The sequence below is a fragment of the Pezoporus flaviventris genome, unplaced genomic scaffold (assembly GCF_033815535.1).
Source record: "Pezoporus flaviventris isolate CSIRO_AGI_PZ_B2104156 unplaced genomic scaffold, CSIRO_AGI_Pfla_v1 ptg000018l, whole genome shotgun sequence".
Classification (NCBI taxonomy): Eukaryota; Metazoa; Chordata; class Aves; order Psittaciformes; family Psittacidae; genus Pezoporus; species Pezoporus flaviventris.
This window is the reverse complement of record NW_026892566.1, coordinates 1,880,290-1,895,238: the sequence shown is the minus strand read 5'-3', so window position 1 is coordinate 1,895,238 and position 14,949 is coordinate 1,880,290. Positions and strand designations below refer to the sequence as shown.

The 14,949-nt window shown below is 41.8% G+C and overlaps 1 protein-coding gene and 1 long non-coding RNA gene across 2 annotated transcripts; one reads left to right on the top strand and one right to left on the bottom strand.

Annotated features, from left to right (window-relative positions):
* Positions 1–1,077: 1,077 nt before the first annotated feature.
* Positions 1,078–11,526, top strand: CHRNA6 (cholinergic receptor nicotinic alpha 6 subunit). The gene is made up of 6 exons (XM_061455040.1): positions 1,078–1,310; positions 3,413–3,552; positions 4,619–4,663; positions 5,776–5,885; positions 6,003–6,990; positions 9,915–11,526. Exons 1-6 carry the CDS (start codon positions 1,232–1,234, stop codon positions 10,035–10,037), a joined length of 1,485 nt encoding a protein of 494 aa, XP_061311024.1. The 5' UTR covers positions 1,078–1,231; the 3' UTR covers positions 10,038–11,526.
* A 1,885-nt stretch (positions 11,527–13,411) lies between these two features.
* On the bottom strand, positions 13,412–13,995 carry LOC133270126 (uncharacterized). Its single transcript, XR_009743674.1, has 2 exons — positions 13,953–13,995; positions 13,412–13,739 (listed from the first exon to the last, which is right to left on the bottom strand). It is a non-coding gene; the product is annotated as an uncharacterized LOC133270126 (long non-coding RNA).
* Between the last annotated feature and the right edge of the window lie 954 nt (positions 13,996–14,949).

Sequence of the window (14,949 nt, the reverse complement as noted above, 5' to 3'; positions counted from 1 at the left end):
TTATCCTGAGCCGCAGCATTGCTTCTGTTCTGCAGTATGAAGGGCATTCTTTTTCTGTTTATAGCTTTTCACTTCTGTCCACATTTACACAGTGTAACTGCCTGGAAACCAGCAGCATTTCTGTTTTGATCAAATCATTCATCCAGCCACCCAGACTTGTTCATGCTGGATTAAGTACGCATAAAGGATATCCCCTGTCCCAGCTGCCACAGGAGTAACCTGTGGTGCCTCCCACCCCTCTGCAGTTAAATGGGGTCAGTTTTTCAGACCCTTTGCCTCTTCAGACCTTCCTGTTGCAAGGATATGTATACTGACCAGTTGAGGAGTGAACACATTAATCTCTTCAGGATCATGATCTCTGGTGTTTTTAACTTCTGTGACAAATACTGACACTCTATCCCACTGAATTTGGCATACTGCGTACTTTTGTAGCACTGCGTGGTGTCTTTCCTTTATTCTACTGCTCCATTTGCACACTCGCAGGATACAGGCACAGGAGTCACTGCTAACGCAATAAATGACTGAAAAATTTATGTTGTGAAATGACTTGTCTGTCAGGAAAGAACTTTGCACGTTTAGTTGTTCATGTCACATGGCAACAAAAAATCCACTTGCCTTAGATTTATTCATACAGAATACTGTCAAGCAAGTCTGTCACATGGTGCTGTGTTTATTTCAAAGTTTAGATGGTTTCTGGTGGAGGTGTTAAAACCATACAGCATCCATTTCTCCTGCTGCAGAATTGGTCCTCAGCCAAGACACTGAAGTTGTTTTGCCTCTTCATATTCTGACAAATTCACTCAGGTGAGCACTAAGCAATAGCCAAAGCAGCTGCTTTTGGATGACTGTTCTTTAACCACGGGGTGAAGGGCTGAGTGAATTCCTCCCCCTCTCCACGCTGGCTACCCTGTGTTTTGCCTTCCCTCTTTCTCCTGCACTCTTATAATTCCCCCAGAGGCAAGGGTGCGGGTGACTGGATATGTTAAAAGTCACCTGATAGGATGCTGCCCAACTCCCTTCTCTCTGCATAGCATAAGCTCTCCTCCCCTGGCGATAGTGGGAGCAATTCTGCAAGGCTCTGCTCAGCAGACTGCAGTTTCGTATAAATGCAAAACTGAAACCCATCTTTGCATGGACTCCTTACTGTGCAGGGGGCTTGTGTGTCTTCTTGCCTTCTGTTTCTTTCCCCAAATCTCTCTTTTCAAAAGGAAGGTCTATTCTGCTGCTAGCAATGCATTCTGAGAGGTGGCTATGTTGCTGTTACCCTGCTTTCTGTGTGTTGGCATTCATGTTCACATCCTTGATTAAAGGTAGGATCTCTTTGATACTAGTCTCTAAAATATTTGCTAGTCACTGTCTTTACTTCTTTTTTCCTGTAATGAATTCAACGTAAAGCTTTTACCAGCTATTTCTAACTTGAAGTCTGTAACAATATTTTAAAAGAACTAAAGCAACACTGGTTTTCACACATAAACCACTGAATTTTGGTTTGATAACTAATTGAGGAACTGTTTCTAGCAAAGAATGAAAATGAAATAGGAATTATAGTAGTTTCATTTGATGCTTAAATTTGCAATTGCTTAAAGACTGCAGGCTAAAGATGTGCATGTTTCGTTCTCGCACCTTCAGAGTTCAGAACATGATATATTTATTTCACCGTTGTTTGTGATCTGTGGTTAAACGAGCTGAAGTGATATACATGCACAAGTCTCAGAGAGGTTCCGCAGGATTTTTGCTTTTAAGACATTACATTGTTTTTTTGGTTTATTTTTAAAGTCTCACTTCTGCTCATGACTGAGACAACTATGAATCACGGTGCCTGTGTTAGCAAGGCAGAAGGCATTGTCTTAAAGCAGCACCAGTGGGATAAGAATCTGTAACTGAAGTATAAAAATGAAAGTCTGAAATAACTTACCTGTCCCTGTTATTTTGTTTTTAAGGCACATGTCTGTTAAAAAGCCAGGAGGAATATTTCAAATGAAAAATGATTTTAGACTTACTGGCTTTAGTCGTGAGACTTTGACAAGAAATTCATGTTCCCATGGTAGGGTAATTCTAATCACAGTGCGATAGATGATGATGGGGAAACTTAAAAAGGAAATCGACATTTCCTTGTTGAATAGCACACTATGTGATACACAGACATCCAGACTTTACAGATGTTCATGTATCTTCTCTAAATGATGCTAAAAGATGAAACAAAAAATCAAGTTACGGAAATTTTACTTGATTTTTCTTTCCATATACGTAAGTCACCGATAGCCAACATTTCAGATTTTGTGATAATCCCCACAATCTGAGCATGCTTTGAGCATACCTTAGAGGCAGAAAAACCTGGGGAAGGACAGCCTAAGCATGAAAACACTGCAGTACACTGAGACTAAGCACCTCCCTGTAGGTCATCTGTGCAACCACAGGCCTTTGTGTTCACTGAAGAAAATGTAAATGTCCCATGCTGTGCTAGAGTCCACACCGCCTGATGCAAACCCCTTCTATGTTTCAAATTTGCAGTCATAAAGGCTTATCATGACTTCTTTACTGATATGTTCTAGCACAATCTGGGCACACAAAAACTTATGACCATTTATCTGAAATACAAATTTTTCCTCAGTTGTATCAGTAATATTGTTGGCATCATCATATAGCTTTGATAACATAGCTGTGCTCAATATGAAGAGCAAGCAGTGAGGCAGCTTAGTGCCTTTCTTATACCTTATTCCTGCTAAGTCACCTGGTCTGTCCTGCGTTGACTGGGGGTTGCAGCTATGATCTGCTTGTTCCCAAAGAATAGGTCTCTATTACAAAGATGCATGCTATTCTAGAGAAATTTTAATAATTCCACTTTTTTCTCATAGAACTTAATAAATGAACCTTTTTTAGAGCAAAAGTTGTGCTATTTGAAGAGCTGAAATAACGAATATGGGGATAAAATGTAGTCGTATTTTTTTAAGACTAGGAGGCATCATTATAACAACCTAAGCAGGGTCTCTGACTTAGATTTAGACCCAGTAGTTGCAGCCTGAAGTTTTTAATTTCTGAGTAAGTAGCTATGCTTTTCACAAACTCTCAGTTTTACCCTAAAAAACCTTCCAAAGATGAAATCCAACACATTTTTACTTTTTCTGCTTCATACCACTTTATTCTACCTTGGTCTGATAGCAGTGGCGTTGGGCCAAAGAGAGGCCCATAGGCTAGATCTAGCATAGGAGACACTTTGAGAAGGAGCAGTGGGCAGTATCCTGTCGAAGAATGCTTTCAACTGGCAGCCCTCTTCTGTCCATACTCCTGTGTCTTGATACATGGTCACAAGCACAGCATCCAGAAATATAGTATGAACCAGTATGTTACCTACCACCTTCTTTCCCTCTTCCTTACCTCTGACATAGCTGTTCTTTATTTCTATCTTACACAGATACCACAGCCTGTGAATCAGAGGAACGGTTGTTTCACAAACTTTTCTCCCAGTACAACCAGTTCATCAGGCCAGTGGAAAATGTGTCTGATCCTGTCACTGTGTATTTTGAAGTGGCCATTACCCAGCTCACAAATGTGGTAAGGCTGCTTACAGAATACTGCTTTGTTTTGGGGGTGGTTGCAAACACACAGTTACTAAAGCAGCAGATGTAATCATAATGGTTGCACCTATAGCTCTTGTATCTGACATTGTCCTGTGCACACTTGTATACATGCTGAGACCTTTGCTGTTCTTTCTGTCAGCTGAGCTATTCCTGTTGCTCAAATGAGCAGTTCAAACTACACAAACTGGTTTGCTTACTCTGTAGCATCAAATCCCTCCACCCTGGGCAGCAGCCTCTGGCACTCGAAGCAGCAGTACTCAAAGTTCAAGTCCACTCTCCGCAGGGCTAGCCCATGCCACAGACACTTGGTTGTGTCTGCATTGTGTAGCATGTGGGCTAGTTCTTTAGTGGAGTCCATGTTGTTTCTCAGTGGTCCTGAGAGATAGAATCTTCTTCTTTTGCAAGTTTTTTCAGTCTGTTTCAAAATAGAATGATTTGTGCTGGAAAGGACCTTAAAGCTTATCTAGCTCCATCCCCCCTGGAACAGGCAGGGACACCTTCTGCTAGACCAAGTTGTCCAAACCCCATCCAACCTGGCCTTGAACACTGTCAGGGATGAGACACCCACAGCCTCTCTGGGGAACCCACTGTGTAGCCTGCAAAGTGCTGTTTCAAAGTGCAAGGATGACAGCTGTGTGCTCTGGGGTTCACTGCATACATGGATGAGTGGGTCTGAGATGGCAGACCTGCTGGGCAGGGCAGAGGGACTGTTAGAAGAAGCAAAACCTGACCTTAACCCTTGCTAAAGTCTGCTCGTTGAAGCAAATTATCCACAGAACAGATGCTGCATTTTTATTAAAAGTTACCTAGTTGGGTTCATAATGAAGTGACAGGCAAACTGTGAGGAGCAACATTCAACACCAGCCAGGGAGCTAAGGATAAATGAAGGCATTGTAAATCAAGATAAAAGTAAGTCAGAAAAAATCTGGTATCAGTTAATGTGAAGTTCTAGTTTCCTTTTTTATCAAACAAGTTGGCCATCTCTGGATACTGTAACTGATTCATGGAGTGAAGATGTACATTCCTGTGTTTCTTTCTAGGATGAAGTCAATCAGATTATGGAAACAAATTTGTGGCTAAGACATGTAAGTGACCCTGCATTCCATTTCTCATACATTTTGCATTGATGTGATCACCTGTGTTACCTTACCTTGAAAGCTACATATACAGAATAAGTGCTTGTTTTCATAACAAGGATTTTAAAGCTATTAATAAGGAGAAGCACTATTAACCAAAGCCATATTTGAAAAAAAAAAATTGATTTATTCTTATTTCCAAGAATTTACATCTCCCATCTTTCCTCTGTGGTATCTTCTCCCCCAATTTCATGATCATTGGTTTATCTGGTAGATCTAGGTGGATGTACATATTAAAGAGGGATTAAATATGCAGCTGTGCAGCACTAGGTCATCTTCATATTGAAGTTTTCAACCAAAACATTTACTGGCAAAAGGAATATGCATCCATTTTTCCTGAGAGATTTAGCATTTACACATAGACAGAGATCCTTAGAGGACCATAAATGCTGAGCAAACCAAGCCAACTTCCACAAAAAAACCTGTTTCCTTCAGGCACTGACTGTGGTCCATGCAAAGCTTTCTGTACAAGATACTGTACTTATGATCAGGACCTTCAGGGTAGTCTGCTAAAGCATGGAGCATGGCCCCCTGGTAGGGCACTGGACAGCAAGACAGGAGAGCTGCTGGGCATCCTTCACTGCCCCTGACTTGGTAATTCACTACCCTTGTGGAATCAATAATGTCTCCTGACAGCAACTGCCTGTTGGTGTGCATACATACCTCCTTCCTCATTAGAATGCTCATCTCCTTTCACGCTGGCCTCCTCTATGCTGCAGGGTGCACTCTCAAGACAGCAACAGCAAGGCCTGTATGTATTTCCTCTCTGCAGTGTGGAGGTAACCTTGCAGAGGTAAGTGTCTATACTGATGTAGCAGGGAGAGAAGAGATCTCAGCATGGCAGCATTCCTCTCACAGACAAGGGAATGCCAAATCAATGGAGCAATATTCACTAAAGTCCAGCGTTTCTCCCAGCCTTGTTGTCTTTCAGACCATTGTCCCCCTCTACATGTGCTGCACTTTCAGGCTTTATCATAGCCTGTCATTTTACAGGAAGATCTGAGAAACAGATATTTGCTGATAATACAAGAGGTTTAAATTCTTTTCTGTTCTTCTTTCAGATCTGGAATGACTATAAGTTGCGGTGGGATCCCAGAGAATATGATGGTATTGAATTTGTTCGGGTACCAGCAGATAAGATTTGGAAACCAGATATTGTCTTGTATAATAAGTATGATGGACACTTTTCCATTTTACCCTTTCTCTCATATGTATCCTCTTGCAGTGTCCATGAAAGACATTCTGTTTTCATGGTATTTTCTTTTATTTGCCTCATTTGCTTTTCTAGTGCTGTGGGAGATTTTCAAGTTGAAGGCAAGACCAAAGCCCTCCTTCGCTATGATGGAATGATCACCTGGACACCACCAGCTATTTTTAAAAGCTCCTGTCCTATGGATATTACCTTTTTCCCATTTGACCATCAGAACTGTTCACTGAAATTTGGATCATGGACCTATGACAAAGCCAAAATTGATCTTCTCATCATCGGATCCAAAGTAGATATGAATGACTTTTGGGAAAATAGTGAATGGGAAATCATTGATGCTTCTGGCTACAAACATGACATCAAATATAACTGCTGTGAAGAGATCTATACAGACATAACATATTCCTTTTATATTCGAAGGTTGCCCATGTTTTATACCATAAATCTGATCATTCCCTGCCTCTTCATCTCATTCTTGACTGTGTTAGTTTTTTATCTGCCATCTGACTGTGGCGAGAAAGTGACTCTCTGCATCTCTGTGCTCCTTTCTCTGACTGTATTTTTACTGGTGATCACAGAAACAATCCCATCCACCTCTTTAGTAATTCCCCTTGTAGGAGAGTATTTACTATTTACTATGATATTTGTGACTCTGTCAATTGTCATCACGGTGTTTGTCCTGAACATACATTACAGGACTCCAACCACACACACAATGCCTAGATGGGTAAAAACAGTCTTTCTTAACCTGCTCCCCAAAGTCCTGTTGGTGCAGAGACCACTAGAACAGCAGAAAAAAAACTTGTCCAGAAAAAACAAGAAAGGATCAGCCCATACACCAGGCAAGTTAAAGCTCAGCAAGCACAAAGATGCCAATTTACACAAGGAGCAGCGGTGCAGTCACTGTGGTAATGCAGCTGAACTCACTACCACCAAAAGAAGACAACTGAGCCATCCATCACTGAAATGGATGGCAGAGCACATGGAATACTCGCCAGAAGTGAAGGACGTCATTAGCAATGTTCAGTTCATCGCGAAGAACATGAGATCCCAAAATGAAACCAAAGAGGTAAGGGAGGGAACCACTTAGCTGGGCATGGGGCCACACTTACAGCAGTGAAAATATGACCTAGGAGGGCAGCCCAGAGGAACTGGAATTGTCGGGTATTGAGAAGAAAATGCTTTGACCTGTGAATGGGTCAAAGTTTCCTACAGAAAGGGAGAAAATAAATCTTCCACTTGGGAGGGGAAAAAACCAGTGATCTCACCTGATCTTCCTCTATCCCTGGTGGATAATTCAGGCAAGACAGTTTTAGATGAGATATAAGGCTCACCCTTCAAAGTAAAAGCAGAAGAATATCAGCCTTTTGTGCCATGAGGAATGCACTCTGATCAGCAGTGATACAGGCAGAGCTGATCTTGCCACAGGGCAGGGGATAGACTAGACAGGATGTTTCAAGCTCTCTTCCAACCCTGCTTCTGTAGATCTTCAGAAGCAACACTCTTCCACTGCTCACTAACTGCTCAGTCCTGGTAAGAAGGGACATCTCAATACAAGGCATGCTTTTTGCTAAGCAGGGTGCTTTTCTGTGTTGGTAATGGAACAAGCAAACTTTGTGAACTGCCTTTTAAAGAACGGGGCTTGTCTAGCAGTGCAGTGGTTGATCTGGAGAACTATTCTCAAACAGTGATAAGTGTCATAAAGGTATTCCTTTCAGAGTGCTATTGTCTGTACTTTGTTTCAGTCTGGTGTGTTCTGATATTTTTAGTAATTTAACTAATTGTGGCTTCAGCAATATAGTATTTTCTGCCATGACAAACATATGCTGAAATGACACTGAGAAGACAGATTAAAAAAGGGGTTTTAAAAATGAAACTTGAAGTTTGAACTAATAGATTTGCTTGTGTGAGGTTACAAATCTTTCATCCTAACTGGGATTACTTTCATAGAAGATGATGCATATTGGAACGTAGAGAATTCCAGGGCCACATCCTCAGTGTAAACACAAGCAGCAAAAAGAACCTCCAAAAAAGAGTATCTGACGTCCCCCACACCCAGGCCATAAAAGGAATAGGAATTATTTGAAACTTCAGTACGTTTTTAAAAAGTGTTTAGAATCTCATGAAACATTTATCGTTGATCTGTCATAAAATGTTTGCTTTTGGTTTTGAAGTTTTTTAGATGCTTTATGATGACAAAAACCATTTCAGAATTAAACGCTACTGTATTTGTATTGAAAAATGCAAATACTTTGTGAGGGAAATGTTGAAAGGTATTCTTTCTATCAGAATATTTAGTTGAAATCAGTAGGAATGCATACAACTTCTGTGCAACAAAAAAAAAATACTTTTTTTTTTGTTGTATGTGTCCTGAAGAGAAAGTTTTTTTCTGTAAAAAAAAGTCCATAACTTTCTGAATAAAATCTACTGTTAAGGCGCGGTGACTGAATTCATAGGATAAGTCAGCCCAAGGCAAAAGACAGTAATCTGTCAGCACAGAGGAGGATGGGGTTTGAGCTAAGCCTTGCTAATACCTATGCTCTTAATGTTTTGCTCTCACTATCACACCAGCTGCATAAAACACATCCATGTACCATATTCAGCTGATTTCTCCCATGCACTCCAAAGAAGAAACTTTGCATGAAGCAGTCCGAATAACATGCCGCCTTGATTACACAGCTCATGATATGTCTTCCATTGACACTTCTGCTGATTTGCATTTTGCAAATCTCTCCTGCCACATGAAATTGTATTCCTAAGTCTCATGTGTGCATCAGCAGTTCTGTATCTTACCTTTCAAAATGTACTGGTGACAGGAAGTGGGATTTTTCATTCAAAATCCTCTCTGGGGAAAAAAAGGAGTGTGTTCTCAGGAAGGCACCAAGGAAATGATTCTGCAGGCTTCTTCTGCTTTGGCCAGGCATACAAAGCCATATGGGCAGCATCACACACTAGACATACATATGGGCAGTATCACACACTAGTCTTGTACAAATAAAAGCCCTTCAAAAATTGTGGTAACGTTTACAGCAGCTGGGGTTCTTGCTGCATTTTCTTTCACAAGAAGTACAGCAGCAGCCTCTTGGAGAAAAGCATCAGGAAACTGGGAAAACAAGCACAGTATCCCCCAACAGAGAGCTCTTAACGAGTCACTAATTTTGTATGTGTGAATGTTCTGATGCAGTGGTCTTTGCATGTAAGTACAATTTAAAGGATAGCAGCTCCATTGAATGTGGTTCTAAGGTGTATCTCAGACATACAAAATCCACTCTGGCCTGCTTAGCACACTACGCTGTTATTTGCTCAGTCAGGACCCTTGCTTTGCTATAGTCCATGTCGCCAGCTCTTCAGTTTGCTGAAGTCAGTGAGGCTTGGTTGCAGTGACAGTGCGCCAAATCAGGCCAGAACAGCAAACTCTTGTGTGTGCTGTCAGAATAGATCTTTGACAAGGTCTAGTAATGAGCAGCTATGGTGCCTGCTGTTAAACTACCCCACTCGGCACTCACCAAATGATCAGGTCCTACGTTAATGTCAGCATCACAGCCATAGCTTGTCAACAGGCTTGAATATTTAGAAAAATTCAGCACACTAGGACTGTGCTGGATGTTCTCAGCCAGAAGGGGTAAATGCTATTAGAAAATCAGCCCCCACTAAAGATATTTAAAACTGCAGCAACTATAAGCACAACAAGCAACATTCTTGACTGTATACATGTTCTTCCTCACATTCAAAAGCAAAAGGGACATATCTATTCCATAATGTCATAGAATCATAGAATAGTCTGGGTTGGAAAGGACCTTAAGATCATCCAGTTCCAACCCCCCCTGACATGGCCAGGGATGCCTCACACTAAACAGTGTCTCCTAAGACTCTGTCCAACCTGGCCTTGAACACCACCAGGGGTGGAGCATTTACCACTTCCATGGGCAAAACTTGCAACTACATGTTACATTACATATAGTTTATCCTTTTCATTTTTTTTTTCTCTTGCAGGTGGAAGATGATTGGAAATACGTAGCTATGGTAATAGACAGAGTATTCCTCTGGGTTTTTATAATCCTCTGTGTGTTTGGGACTGCAGGGCTCTTCATCCAGCCACTAATAGCAGATATGTAACTCGATTCACCGCTTTTTATCCACTTCTGTTCTTGGTTCATTTTCGGTTCAGAACTGTTCCCTGTATATCTGTTCTCTTACATAACCCCTTTCCTTATCACCCCCTCAGCATCCAGCCACAGAGGAAAGGAAAAGGAGAGGGAAGGGTCCACTGGGAAAGCAAACAACCTAAAACAGAATAAGAAGAGGACTGAAAATGGGAGATGGGCATGGGGTCTCTCCCTCAATGAGATCAGCAATAACAATCACACTGATGATCAGAGGAGCAGAATGAATTTATTGAGCTTTTCAGTTGGTTTCAGAATAGGGGGCTACTAGGTCAGCTCTGGCACTTCTGAGTGCATTGCCCAAAGACGATTCTACCCGGCTTAATTTTCCTCTCCTGATTATAACTCTCCCTCAGCTTTGAGTTAATTTACATTTTCTCTCTATTTCTCTCCCTGTACAACAGCTAGTTTTTTTGGCATGGTGCTTAGATGAGCTACCACAGTCCTGACCATGCCAATGCTCTTTCTCCTGTCCTTGTTTGAAGGTAGCAAATAAAAGCACAAAAAAACCTAATCCCCCAACACTGTAACATTTTCAATACAATCTAAAATAAGGGCCCCCCATCTTCCACTATATATGTGCACAAATGAGAGTCCCAGATCAACAAAGCATGCGTTTATATTTATGTTTGCAGTCAGACAGGTCTTATGCAGTTAATCACAGCTGAAGGCAAACTGACATAGTATTAGAATGTGGTTACTCTATAAGGCAACCACATTTGAAAACTACATGTTTCTGTGACATTTGAAATCCTGCGACTTTGCATGTCACCAAAGTGCCCCTTTACTTTGTGATACCAAGTACCAAGAGTTTCATGAGCTTCAGCAAGTTTTCCAAGCCACATTTCTCTCATCAGGTTAGCAGTGACCCCAGTCTATAGGTTCTGCTCTGAAAATCTTTGCATGCTCTAGCTCAGGTATAAGGCCAGCAGGGAAGGTTTTGTCTCTAGGTCGCTACTCATCACAGACAGTATTGGCTTTAGAGCACTGGATTGAGTTGACCAACTTGGATTACACACACCCAGCAGGAGAAGGCTGGTTATCCTGAGCACTATGCAAAGCTGCACATGCTGGGCTGAACAGCTCTGCAGCAATTTTCCATTTGCTGGCTCCTCATGAGTCAGTGCTGTGTGTGCAAACCTGTGACTGCAGGGACGTTTCCTTTGGGGCTGAGGTTGCTGCCGTATAACCAGGTTAGGTTCCCAGTCCTACTGTGTTTAATCCTGAAATACTGTAGATGCACGTTTTATGTGTTTCTATTCTATATGGACAGTTTACCCTCAGATCCCATGTCCATTTAGGATGTCACTGAGTTTGTGCTGAAGGATTCTTCTCTAAAAGACACCATTTCAATTAAAGCCAATGGCTGCAAGAGTAAAAAGCATTGCTTGCTTATAGGAGGCTCTAAATTTAACTGTCTGGTGTCTGTGCAATGTTTTTGGCGTCTGTGCAATGTTTTCAGTGTCTGCCATGTGTCAGTCTCTGCTTCGAACGTCACCAGTCGTTGGAAAGCATAACTCTGTGTTCCTGAAGTCCCTGGCTGGCCTTTTACTCTTTTTTGATGCTCTATAATAAAGAAAATAAAACTGACTAAGTGTACATGTTAGAGATAAAGATGGAATGAAAAGAATATAACTGTCTTAATCCAGTAGTTGAAATATGTAAAGTCATGATTTTCTAGAAGAAAACTGTATTTTCTGTAAACCCCCTTAATGGTGCATAAATGGTGCGACTGATAGCCAGATATACGAACAAGCATGGTTTGCTTCATCAGCCTGTCAATTAAATATCAATCCTGGGATATACTTTCTTGAAGAATTTGTATTTTTAAAAAAACTCCCTGTTTTATGATGTGTTTAGAGATGCTACTAAATGATATTTATGTGGCTCTTTAATCAGAAAGGAGGGGACTGAAAAGAAAAGGGAAGGGCTGCATTCTAAGCCTGAGAGCTGCATTCTAAGCCTGAAAGCTTCATTTTACAGGAAATTCACTGTTGCAGTCTATGACCATCTGAGCAATGAAAGTTCTGTGGCTGAAGGTGTACCGTGTTGGTGTCTTAGGCATGACAGCCACTACCCCACAGCCACTAAGATGACTTTTGCAAAATCCCTGTTTTTTTGTCAAAGCATTCACAATTGCACAGCTCCTTGCCTCCAGTTAGGGGGCCTCAGTGTCTCAGCACCAGCTCCCTGTCTTTGCCATTTACAGTACTACACAGCACCTGGCTTGCCTCTGGACCTCACAGGGTTTAGCTCATCAGCCTAAGAAAGTAAGATTTACAAAGTCACGTTCTGTCTCTCTGAGTGCACTATTTCCTCTTCCTTCAACCCACCCAGTAACTTTTTGATCCTTCTTTTGCCATTTTCAGCTGTGTTTGGCCCATTCCAGTCTTGGATCCTTGCATACTCCTGCCAGCTTTGTGAAAGCAGTTGATTGATTAAAGAGAGTGGGGGTGAGTGACACAATAAGCATCTCACCTTGAGGAAAGCTGTGGTGGAGGCCCATCTCTGAGCAGGCATAGAACCCACACAAAAGTGACATCTTTGCATGTCCCAGCTCTTCCTGGGGGATCTTCTAACTGAAATACTAAGAAAAGTTTCAACAAGAGCTGGTGCCATTCCAAGGAAGACCATTTTTACACTTTCCCCTCACTAAAAGCCCCAAAGGAGTTTGTCATATTTGTCTCACTGTGAATGATGATACACATGGTCCTGCAGAGCAGTGTTAAGGTCGATGCAAACCAGTGTACAGAAATCAAAGCAGCATATGTTGAGGCAGTAGTAAGGCAGAGGGTTGCTTGGAGGGTTTAAGATTTGCAATTTGCAATGTTGTTATCCACAGGCAGATAGAGCACATGGAGCAGAGGAAAGGAGCAGAGGACTATCTGCCCCAGTGTACTCCCTGGTTGTGGTTTTTAGTTGCAGGCCAGGCTGTGGGACGTGCTGAATATATTTGCAGACCAGTGGCACAGAGGCTCAGGGAAGCTCAGAAATAGTCAGCACAAGGAAATAATGAGTAGCAAGACTGCAGGAAAGCCAGAGCCCAAAGGCCATACCTGGGCAGAGTTCATAATATCTCCTACTCCAAGGAAGTCAGCACTGCTGACCTTTAGCAGCAGAAGCAGAAAAAGCAGCCTGGCATCTGACACAACCATGACACACAGCCATGTGTTGCCTGTGATATAAGGAAAACAAGTGCCTGGAAAACATAGGGTTAAAATACTTTTAACTTAACTTAGGTCTAAGATAGAGACCAACGTTTGTGTTGTAAGTCTGTGGTGTGATGACAGAATTTAGTAGTCTTACATGAGTGAATTATTTCTTACCATCCTTCTAATGAGTGAATTATTTCTTACCTTCCTTCTAATTATCAGTTTGTTTGGAGACAGTGACTCCCAAACATCTGCTAACTTGGGATACTCCTTGTCTGCCCATCCTATTTTGCTTGCAATAAATTTTGTACAAAGGTCACACTGTTCTAAATCTTTGCCAGCTATCAGAAACTTACAGATATGGCTGGTTTCAGCTAGTTTTGTGATCACTGGGGCATCCAACTGTGCCAAAGGTGAAAAGTACACCATGAGAAAGACTGCTTACTTCATTTTGAAGACCCCTGCCCACATGAGGAAGACTGCTTACTTTATCTTGAAGACCCCTGCCCACGACCGTCGGAGGGCAGTGCGCAAGTGCTGAAAGGGAGGAGACTTATGGTAATGACTACCTAAACTAATTGCGATAGCCCCACCACTCTCTTGGGAACCTAATGAATATGCATGTTTGTGTGTAATAAATATCTGCTTGCTTAACCCCTCGGTGTGCAAGTTAGCAGGAGTGATCCCCCTTGCACCCAGTGCCGTAATAAACATACCTGCTTTACAACTCTCTCTGAGTTGTAGAGTCTGATTCCATGCTTCACCTGCAGGTGGGCAACCAAAGTGTTGCAAGGTGAGGACAGGACCATCTGCCAGCTAAGCATCCAAAGCACTTGCCCCGGAGAGGTCATGGCTAGCTGGCAGGCTCCTTGCAGGAGTGTTCAGAGTAAAGCCTGTCACTAATGATTCCAAGAGTCTGTAAATGCTGGAAGAAAGAGCTTCCTGTGTGTTTTCCTACAGATGTTTCACAATACTGGCTAGGGGAACAAACTGACTTAATGCAAGAAGAGAGGACCTTACCTGGTGGTAATGTCAGTGTGTAAGAGATTTATGGCAGTGTTGTATATTAAGACATCTATTGCCCATATACACTAAATTAAATGGGCCTGTTCTAGGTTCCTGCAATATAGTAACCAGATCTGAATGCTCCCTCCTCAAACTCACAGACAGAGCTAAAAAGCTATGAGGGTTTTCCAAGAACACTGACAGCCCTCTCTGTTAAAGTCAATTTGAGACAAGTCTTCTAAAATGGGCTACAATCTAGACTTTGTTGACAACAAAACATCAACAAAACCCAGCATATAAGCACTGTCACCCCAAGAATCATTTAATAAATACATCTTTATTAACAGCAATTGCACAAGTGAACAGAACTTTCTGTAGTGACATGACAAGATGGGATTGTATTAACTCACAGAGGTCTGGTGGCAACACATAATCCATGCACCAGAATACCTGTGTGTATTTTTAATACCTTCTAACCTCCACCCCTAGGAAAGTTTCAAGGCTAGCTAAAACTTTAACACCAGATTCACATTTAGATTGTTGAAAATTTGATCTCCATATCCCTTGCTAGCCTTGAAAACTTTTGCAAGTTCTGAATGGGATTTTCTAAAGCACTCCATGTTGGCCTGAACACTGCCACAGCAGAAGGGGTGAGAGAAACCTGTGCATTTTCTGTCAGGTCTCACTTACGCTTTTAAGAACTCTTTC

Bases quoted from the DNA above. Each gene is read 5' to 3' on its own strand.
- CHRNA6 (XM_061455040.1), top strand. From the start codon at position 1,232: ATGCATTCTGAGAGGTGGCTATGTTGCTGTTACCCTGCTTTCTGTGTG. The intron at 4,664-5,775 runs GTAAGTGACCCT...TTCTTCTTTCAG, and splicing joins CAAATTTGTGGCTAAGACAT to ATCTGGAATGACTATAAGTT. The intron at 5,886-6,002 runs GTATGATGGACA...TTGCTTTTCTAG, and splicing joins GATATTGTCTTGTATAATAA to TGCTGTGGGAGATTTTCAAG.